Raw genomic sequence first — 11,000 nt, 5'->3', positions numbered from 1 at the left:
GATTCAATATCTATTTATTTGGATATACATAGATATAGTACGTTATTTCTTTTCCAAGGAACTACATTATGATGTTAAACTACACAGGGAACCCTGTCAGCTGGTACAATATTATTAAAGTTTAATTAATAACTTATTTGTATAAAATTGTATATAAGGTAGTTTTTATAACGTTATGATACATTTTAATGGTATCAGAGTAAAAATATAACGAATATGTAATCAAGTGCTTTTTTTTCTTCTCTTTTTTTTTTTTTTTTTTTGTTGCAAAATGTTCTCGAGTAAATTTTTCTCCCTAACTATAACCTACAGTTTATGGACCATGAATGGCTTCTCTGAGGTAAATGTAATTTACCTTGTTACCTGACACATTGTTTACTAGCTGATTTATTTGCGGTTGAAACACTGATTGAGCGATTACATTAGACATGATGCATTTCAGAAAGTTGTACTGGTTCTTTCAACATACCCTCTGATGTTAATTGATGTTTATTTTGTACTGTAACTGGTAATAAAGAGGAAGATATGATTGGTTCTCCTGTCAGTCTTAAGGTAAGATGATTTTATAAGTGAAAGCATACTGTGATTTTCAAGTTGAAATTGTTCAATGCATATCAGTGACAGCGAGTGTCATATTTTGAGTTGGTATTTGGATTATTTTAATTGGTCACTGTCCACGTTTTGATTGGCACATGGGCTCCTTGTTACACAGATCTGGGAACTCTGCTATCACAAAGGAGTTTCATTATCCTGAATGATGTTAACCACCTTTATTTTATTATCCAACTATGCGGAGAATTAGCTGGTTGTTTGACTGTTTCAGCATTGCACATTAGTGAAACACAAACGGTCAAGTGCATTCATTTGTTGGCTGCAAAGTACACACATCACTAGTGCAGTTCATTTGATCTACTACGCTAACTCGTTGTTTAGACTGCCGAGTTTGTGCATTATATAAAGCTGTTAGTGTATTTTAAAGCAATATTAATGTCACTGTGCTTATTACCTGATCACTTTGTAAATGCTAGAAGAAAGTTAAGTAGTTTGTTAAAGAGCAGCTAATGGGATCAAAGTAAACCATCCTTAAGGAAAATAGGTCAAATAAGCTGTCAATCAAAACGTAGTTATATTTATTTTTAAATAATTTATAAATAATAAATAAATAATTTGTGAAAAAAGATTTGCCTAACGAGTTATCACTATCACCACACCCCTTACAGCCCAATAAATAAATACATTCTACAGCCAATAATAATATAAATTCTTTTTAATATCATTATTAGGTCATGAGACAATAATGAAATGAGTATTACATTGTATCCATGTCAGGTAAACACAGAGTATTAAGGAGAAAGGGGAACAGAGCAGCAGAATACCGTTTAAACATCTGAATACAGTTCATAACTAAGCCTTGTGTGACAGAGGCACAATGTATATCTCAAAACATGTGCTAATACATCTCCAATCCAACATAACATGATATTTACCTCCCTAGACCCTGGGTGGAAGCTCAACTGAACTAAAGTGAGTTTATTTTTACGCCTTAACTGTAAACCTGGTATTACCACATTATAAGAATTCAGTCCTTTCAAATCTACAAAAAGTCCTGAGTAAGTGGCTTATGAGTAACAATGAGTCAGCTGCAACACTCTAATACCATAAACTCCTGGTTTATTGTCTGTCATGAGGCATGAGGCCAAACGAAACCTGAAGCGAATACATCAAGGGTGGAAACGTCTGTTAGAGAAACATGTAAACATGCTGGTGACAAAGATAGTGAGGGGGTTTTTAAACAAGTGCTGATGTCAGTCAACTTAAGCAAAACATTTATGGAGGCAATTTTAAAATAAAAGTTAATAGACATGGGGTAGAAACATGGGCTGAAAAAAAAAAGATTGCTATTAATTAGTGTAAGAAACACCTCTGGATAGAATCTCCTGCGTGCAGATGTTGAGAAAATAGAGAAACTAGTGGAGTGGAGCATGAAGCGAGAGAGCAGCCCATCACACTGCAGAGACTGCAACATCTGAAAATACAAAAAAAAAAAATTATAATATATAGTAAAAACATAAAATATAGTGTCCCATGTGAGTGTCTGCACTGCTTAGCAGTTATTCCTCCACATATAAACAAAGGCAGCGATGTACGCAATTTACACAGTGTAAATAAAATACTTTTTGTTGCTATTTACACTAAGTGAAAATAGCAGTATTTTCAGTAAAAAACAGTAAGATGCCATTTATACAAATAGTGGCAGATATTATTTGCACCTCAATGTATTATAGTATATTATTAAAAAAATAATTATTTAACTTGTCCCTGTCCACAAAAGCCCTCCCCTACCCCTAACTCTACCCGTTAATCACGTTATATCCACTATTTAATACCCATTAGGCATTTTATTTCCACTTTTGGAATATTTTCTTAATTTTTGTTTAAAATAAACCCGAGCCGAGCCGATATGTGATGGGAAAAGAAAAAAGTTGGATTTGAACTTGGGTTGGTCGTGTCAAAAGCTAACGCCACCCGCCTAACTCTCCACAACACTGATCCAGTTATCAGTTTCTTTTGTATTTTTGTCTGACTCAATCAGACAATTGGTGGGCAGAGTTAGTGTGAATAAATAAACAAACCATCAGCACATCTTTACTCACAGTGACAATAAACAAGCGCCTCATTCGTCTGCGGCAGACATGCCTTTCACTGGTTCGGTCTCTCGCATCTATAAAAAAAAAAAAAAAAGGAAATATTTCAGACTTGTCAGTATTGGATATTTAATTATGCATGCTTCATTCCATTTTTACTTTTAGACCTTTGCTGTCATCTAACGCTCACTTAAAGTTAATCTTTAAAACATTAATAATTGAATAACACTGTTAAATGTAATCTTTACCAAACCTCAAAATGAAAAATACATTTTCATTACTGTACATTATAACTGAATGATTCTAGTCAAGTGTTTTAAATAAATTCTAATATTCGCCATTTATCATAAGGTTCATACAGATACTGTGAAATGAAATGGACTTTCAAGGACTTTAAGCACTACTTTTTTTGGTTTTCAAGGGCTACAATCAGAGATCACTTATCAAACAACATCTTTATTATCTTTCAAATTCTAAAAAAGGTAAATAGATAAAAATAAACTAATAAAACAAAATGGTACAAATAAAGTGCAGCGCATGCAATGACTGGTAACCTTAACCATTGAAAGGATACTACGACAAAAGATATCGCTTTCCCCATTCAAACAGATTTTTTTCTCCCATTAATATATGATTGACCTGAAGAATGAATATTGTATCATATACATGGATATTTATATGAGCAACATCACACTCATAGCCATTCAAAATGGCTCTATATCTATATTGTAGCGTTAATTTTGTGTGAAAAGATAAACACTAATTTTACATGTATAGTCTTTTAATAATTCAAGCATTTTTCAATTACCTTTTCATAAAAACGTCTCTTTTCAAGGGTTTTCCAGGACTTAAATTTCAAAAAGTCAAATTCAAGTACTTCAAGTACTTTAAGCACCTTGTACTAACCCCATATCAATTAGTCTGGACTTGAAAATAATTTTCTGCTTATTGGTCTCAGCCAGAACTTTAATATCAGTGTATCCATAAATTAAATATAGATTAAATATCTCCTCTGACCAAGGTCATTCAGCACTGGATCTTTACTGCATTCAGTGTTTATTTAGTGTTATTTATATACTATTAATATTATGAATTAGCTTTTATCTTTTCACTTTTGTCGCGTGCTTTTGTCATTTTTCTTCTGTTTTTTTCCCCTTCTATTTAGCCTTCATTTATTTGTTTTATGGTTTTAATACTTAATGAAATTTTAGAACTTAACGGAAATAAGTTACGTTTTTCATCTGATATTTTAATTAACAATAAGACTGTACAGCATCATATTTGAAAACCTGTGAATGTTATAAACGATTGTGTTAAACACTGTCTGCACTCTGTTGTTGAACTCACGTTATCAAGCTCTTTCTGCGTCTCCTCCTCCATGCGGCGGATGTCCTCCATGGTCAGATTGATCCACCGGTCTATCCAGCAGAAGAGCTGCCTGTGAAAGTTGGTGAACAGACGCTTCTCTTGCTGAAGTCAAACCAAACAAACATTAAAGTTTCATGAGTCACGGCATTAGCACTAGGCCGACACACAAACATCAAGCCCTCGAATAAAATGAACAAACACTAACTGTTTATCTTTCTAAACTGCACCTCCACGATGGACATTTTGTTGAGTCAAACTGAACACAGCATGAGGTGTTTTAAAGTTTTAAAGTTTAATACCCTGTGGATGAAACTCTCCACTTTATTCTGCAGGCCAAACCACTTGAACTTGACAGTGACTAGTTTATAGGCACACATATGAGGACAGTCCGTCTTCTGAGGAAGTTCTTTCTGCAACACACAGGAACAAAGTTGATCGACTGCAGAACTTACAAAAACGCAGGAGCTATAGAAACAATTTAAGAAAGAATACAAACCTTCCAGTCAGGTCCTAATGGCCCTCTACCAGTCTTCTGAGATTTAAATGTGGCTGGATCCTCGTCTGGTTTGTAGTCCTGTGAAGGCGTTTAAACCGTCAGCAAGTCTCAAAGTTTGATCGTGCTTTGAAAGTAAACTCTCAGTTTTCCTTACCTTAGTGTCCACCTGAGACCTGTCAGCAATGTCAATGTGTACAACCTCGACCTTCTTCCACTGTTCGGGGTCAAGCTTATGGACCTTCAGAAAACAGAAAGAACAAGGTTAGACCCTTACAGATACTTGTAATTTAAAATCGATTTCCTGCTTATTGTGGTGACGTGGAATTCAAATAATTTTGCGCATTAATCAAAATAATGTCGACTGCCTACTCACATTTTCCTGTTCACCGAGGTCAGGCTTGTGCCATGTCTCAATCATAACTAAAAAATTGTCCTTCATGTACTCATTCTATAAAAAAAAAACATACAACAAATTTGTTATAAAGACACACTACTGTTCAAAGTATGGGGTCAGTAAGACTTACTTAAGATAACTTTTATTTAGTAAGAATTGAGCAAAAGTGACAGTAAATACTTTTATAGTTTTACAAAACAAAAAAAACTTCAAATAAATGCTAAAAAATAAAATAAATGTTTCTTGAGCAGCAAATCAGCATATTAGAATGATTTCTGAAGGATCACTGAAGACTGGAGTAATGATGCTGAAAATTCAGCTTTGCATCACAGGAATAAATTCCATTTTGAAATATATTAAAATAGAAAAAAGTATATTTCACAATATTACTGTTTTTTTAAATCAAATAAATGCAGCCTTGGAGCCATTAAAAAACATTAAAAAAAATCTAACCAATCCCAGACCTTTGAAGAGTAGCGTATAGATAAGAATAAAACCTGTTTAATTGTTAAAGGAATTGCTAATGCTGATTATTAATAGAAAATATTTAATTTAGTTACACACAGGTGTCTCATACACTCACCGTAAGAACTGGAGCAATGAATGAAGTAGGGACCACAAGAAAAAGAGAGAAAAAAAAAAACAGTTTTAAAAGTGAATTTCCTTATTCCTATGAGTTCTGCATTTAATAGATCAATCATGCGTTATTGTGTACATTTAGCTCCAGGGCTAAGCTGTGTTACTGTGTGCGGTACCTGTGCGGCAGTAAGGATAAGCATTCCAGGCCTTCTCATGGATATTCAGGGCAGATGAAGGGGCCAGTAACCGTACAAAAGTTGGCACTTTACTGCATAAGACAGAGAGAATCCCAAAGAAAAACTGAGATGCAGACTATAACCAATTTTTCGGCTTGATGGCACTTGAATATACAGCACAGCACTGATTAATTCATATTATGATTATTACCTCTGCAAGCGGTAGATCTTGTGCGTGTACTGTCCTTTCTCTCCATCCTCCTTCTCGTAGGGCTCGTTTTTCAGGACCTCCACCCCATCTCCACCTCCGGTCTCATTCTTACTAGCCTCGGCTACAGAGAACAGCTGACCCACCTGATACTGTATGAGAGAATAATGTCAACTTGACTTGGTCATATGCAAATTATTACAGTATAATGACAAACAGAAACACATTAAAAAATTAATGTATTATGTCATATCATGGCTGCGTACAAAAATGGGAGAGGATTCAACATCTACATAAATAAATAGCCATATACAGGCTGGTGTGCCATAAACAAACGGACACAATTATAGAGGAAGTGTTCAAACCCTATAATCTGATGACAGAAAAGAGGGAAACTGGTGTCTACTGTTTCTAGCAAATGCAAGTGCACCTCTAGTTAGACAAAAAAAATATTTTAGCAGTTTTGAACACTTTGGAAACCAATCCTAACCATTTTATTCTAATTCTGGCTGCGACAGTGAGTAAACTGATAATTATTTTAATGTTATGACACATAACCGATAAATTGTTGATATTAAAAATCCATTAGCCTGGGTGCCAGCCCGAACCCCGCCCACAACATTTTTTGGTCGGGAAGTTCGGTCTGGACTCGATCCGATGAGGAGTAATTATGCTCGGCTCGCAGAAGGCCGAGCCAATCAAATTGCCAGGGCGGGCTTTAATCGATGATGGACAGATGATCAGCGGTTACGTAATCACCCACGTCACCAAAGAGCGCTTGGGTTGACTGCAGCAGGAGATGTTTAGATTCCGCTATCGCGTCTGTTATAAGAGAAATCGACAGCGGATTAATTTTAAAAGACGAACAGAGAACCGCAATCAAGGCATCTGTCGATCGGAAAGATGTGTTTGCCGTCCTTCCTATGGGATTCGGCAAAAGTTTAATTGGTCAGCTGGCTCCGATGGTCGCTAAGAAGATGGGACGCAATGAAAACCCTGTGGTCATTGTGGTTTCTCCTTTGGTCACACTCATGGAGTGCTTTATTATTACTTTACTCATTACTTTACTACTTCTTCCTGCGTGTGTGCAGTTGAGCTCTGTTGACAACTATGCGTCGCTTAAGGTATCTGTTGTGATGATATACCATGATGATTTATGTTGCCCGTATATCTACATGTGATATTCCCCGTATCCCCCCTTATTAATTTTCAAGTATTGTAATATTTTTGATTTGCAATAAAAAATATGCGTCGCTCAACATACACCACTTACTGCGTTGCTCTGATTGGTTGTAGGTCTATCCAATTTTTTTTCCTGGTTCGGTTAAGACACGCCTCATAATCAAAGCTCTATTGAGCAGTATCAGACTCACATTCTGCCTAGAATATGAGTATGACGAAGTCAGGCTAAAAATTGACTGGCTAATTTTTGAACAAAAATAAAAAAAAAACAACAACAATAAAAACAATCATTTTAAATGCCACAAGTGAATAAAGGGCATCCAAATTATAATGTACAGTATGAAAAATAACGATTGCACTGATATTAAAGTTCTGGTTGACACCAATGGGTAACACTTTACAATAAGGTTTCATTAGTTAACATGAACTAATAATGAACTGCACCTCTGCAGCAGTTATTAATCTTTGTTAAAGTTAATTTCAACATTTACTAATACATTAATAAAATCAAAAGTTGCATTTATTAACATAAGTTAATCTTTTTCTGCCAGAGGTCCTGGACATCTTGTTCAGATACATGGCATCATGGATTCGATCAAATACCAACAGATAAAAAATCAAAACCTGACAACCTCTGCTAGAAATCTTATAACGGGTCATGTTTGGATCTTCCAACAGGACAGTGATCCAAAAACAAACATCAAAATCAAAACAAAAATGGGTAACTGAGCACAAAATGAAGCTTCTGCAATGGCCATCCCAGTCCCTGACCTGAACCCCATAGAAAATGAGTGGGGTGAACGGAAGAGAAGAAGCACCAACATGAACTTGTGAATCTGAAGGATCTGGAGAGGTTCTGTATGGAGGAATGGTCTCTGATCTCTTGTCAGGTGTTCTCCAAACTCATCAGGCATTATAGAAGAAAACTCAGAGCTGTTATCTTCGAAAAAGGAGGTTGCAAAAAGTATTTAATAAAAGGGGGCACATAATTGTTCCCAATGTGTTTTGGAGAAAAACATCTATTTCATAATGTGATTCCCCCCCCACTTTCAATTCTTTTACTTTAATAAAAGGTTCCAATTTTTTATTTTTATTTTTATATCAAAAGGATAAACAATGCAGATTTATTTTTTACAGCCATCTTTGATCATATTTAGCAAGGAGGCAAATAATTCTGACCAGCACTGTATAAATTTAGAGGATGCACAACATTGATGATATTGATAATAAAATAAAAACCTCTCAAACCCCTCAAATATAGGCTGATAACCAAAATAAAGGTACCAATGTATTGTGCATATAAAACATTCTATGATTTTTTTAAAGTATACTTATTTTCATTAAACCAGTTTTAAAAAAAACAAAAAAAAAACACACACACTGACATCCACACACAAATGAGTCATGCAGCTCCCAGCAGCCCCTGCTCTCTGACTGCACCTACACTGGGCACGTCTACAAAACCAGCTTCCACAATGTAATATCTTCTATGTGCTTCCCGATTCAGCTGGTTGGGTAGTTTAATTCTCCACCAGTCTATATTATGTGGCCTTTTGCACAGGTGAAGAGAAAGGAATGCAACTACACACGCCAAACCTGTGTCTCTTTTTACTGCCGTTTAGACAAGAACAATTGACTTCAACAATGATTTCTTATTCAAACACTACAGATGCAGAACGATGGCAGCAAGGCGCTCCGATACACAGGGTAAAAACACACCACCCTAAATCAAAAAATACTACAAAAGCGAGGGAAAGAAATGACAGGGATAAACAAATTCAACCTTTGCTTGGTAAGCTGGAGCAGAGCTGGTACACTTGATAAAGTCTGATAAGCCTGGTCTCGGGTTACGATTAATTACAGGCTGTCCTTGTCTACTGTATACACTATAGGCATGCAGTTAACTAGGCCACTTTCCCACAAACCTCAGACTGTTTCAATTCATCATTTTGAATGTCTAAACTCTTGCCCATCAGAACAAACTGGGTGGAGTCTGGAAAGCCGGAGTCACAGAAAAACTGTCATCATGCCAAAACACATCCATGAGCCTCAAGATGGACTTTTCAAATTATGACTAGATTACAATAGATTTTTTAAAATAAACATAAATAACAAAGAAGCACCTGTAATATCTCAAGAAAAAGTTCAAATGACTGTACGTACCTCTTCAACAGAAATGGGCAAGACGACTCGACTGAAAGACAAAACAGAAAGGCAAACAAGTCAGCAAAAATACCATGGTGACCTTTGAACTCTTCCTTCATTTAAATCACATTCGTTTTGTTTTTTGATAACTCTGTATCCCACAAGCCCAGTTTTACCTTCTGAAGATAATGTCATTAATAACATCTTATAAATAACAGCACTTTAGTTAATAAGAACTGAAGTTGCTTTACTCAGTAACCTGACCTGTCCCATGTCTCTTTGCAGTCATTAAACAGCCATGATCTGATAATGTTGTTTCATAATGAGTTTACCCCATTATTCAAATTAGAATAAGATATTGGCCTATATGGGTGTGATATGTGGCATTAAAAAAAAGTTAAAAAAAATAATAATCAAAAAATGTAGATAAATCTGCATAAAGTGCCAGAGAATTCTATTACATCCAAGCGCAACAAAATACAAACACATTAACAGTTAAACTAGTTAAGAAATGCAGAGTAATCTCTTAAAACCAGGATTACTTCCCACATTCTTCCCCCTGATAATTCTCATGTTTTCCATGACGTGTCGAATTAAAAGTTCTTAATCACCATATTCAGCCACATCGAGCATTATAAAAACCAATATGGCTGTAATGACATCATAATGACATCAACGTAGTGACGTCTAATGTAATATTTTCCAGTTCATATAGATCAGGCAGCATTTAATTTTCTTGTAATGTAAATATGACTGTCATAATTTGGTTAGAGGGCTAATTCTTCCTGAATATGTACAGTACAGTACAGTATAGTATATGATAGCAGCACAAAGTCTCAAAGTGCACTTTGACGTGCACACCGGTGCATTATGACGCGTGACCGGCAGAACGGTAAGCATGTGACACTCACACTTACTACCTGCAGCTTTTAAAGAATTTTGTAACTTCAAAAAAGTAAAGCTTTTTTTCTTTCACTTTGCACAAATAAACTGATGATTGATCAAAACTAATTGGGATTGGCTGGAATATAAACAATATAGTCCGAAATAGGATAACAGATCAAACTCTGGACTATTTGATTTAACTTAATGAACACTCCGAAAAAAACATTCATAATTCATGAGTCAAAATAATATCAACATAAATCTACTTCATTTGGCAGCTGCCGGCGAAAGTTACCAAACACGCGCCGCAAACTCAAGCTCAGCGCGAGATCAAAACTTCGGCTCAGTTAAATCATACTAAATTACTTACAATTCCTTTATTAACATGTTATCTCCTTCGGTTCCACGTGCCCAACATTCAAACTAGTTTAAAGAGGATTTAATCTTCGGTTCTTCGTTCCTCCCCGTCGCGTCTTGTTTCAGTTCAAGTTCCTGGATTTCTAATTTCTTTAAATTCATTTCCTGAAAGATGTCGACAGGATCGCCGCGTCGTCACGGCAACCACACCCACTAGAATGAAAACCGGGCCATGGGCGAATCTGATTGGTCAGGAGCCGCACATAAACGCTTGCGACACACCCTGCCCTGATATTTAACTCGCACAAACACCATACACACACAAGAGGTTTATAGAAACTGTGACTGTGTGTCCACATGGATGTCAGGTAGATGTTCTTGTTCCGCTGGTTTTAAATTTAGGATGAGACCTCAACAGAAGGGATTTGGGTGTGAAGTTGTTTTTGTATTTAAATCTAAGCCTATCCTGTCTCACACCTGACTTTCCAGTCAGCCTGACGATCATAGCTAACTAGTCTTTCTCCATTCCACGTTAATGTATGTTCTGCACTTGTGCTGCCTACAG

The 11,000-nt window shown here is 35.9% G+C and overlaps 1 protein-coding gene across 1 annotated transcript; it reads right to left on the bottom strand.

The window, feature by feature from the left end:
- Positions 1 to 1,250: 1,250 nt before the first annotated feature.
- Positions 1,251 to 10,624, bottom strand: pitpnaa (phosphatidylinositol transfer protein, alpha a). Its single transcript, XM_084127424.1, has 12 exons — positions 10,449 to 10,624; positions 9,212 to 9,242; positions 5,870 to 6,018; positions 5,659 to 5,750; positions 5,487 to 5,494; positions 4,883 to 4,957; positions 4,664 to 4,747; positions 4,510 to 4,587; positions 4,313 to 4,423; positions 3,993 to 4,115; positions 2,655 to 2,722; positions 1,251 to 2,026 (listed from the first exon to the last, which is right to left on the bottom strand). The coding sequence occupies exons 1-11, from the start codon at positions 10,463 to 10,465 to the stop codon at positions 2,675 to 2,677; spliced, it is 816 nt and encodes a 271-aa protein (XP_083983550.1). The 5' UTR covers positions 10,466 to 10,624; the 3' UTR covers positions 1,251 to 2,026; positions 2,655 to 2,674.
- Between the last annotated feature and the right edge of the window lie 376 nt (positions 10,625 to 11,000).

This window comes from Abramis brama, assembly GCF_963993115.1.
Source record: "Abramis brama genome assembly, chromosome: 10".
Classification (NCBI taxonomy): Eukaryota; Metazoa; Chordata; class Actinopteri; order Cypriniformes; family Leuciscidae; genus Abramis; species Abramis brama.
The sequence above is the reverse complement of the archived record's forward strand: the minus strand, read 5'-3'. Positions and strand labels throughout refer to the sequence as shown.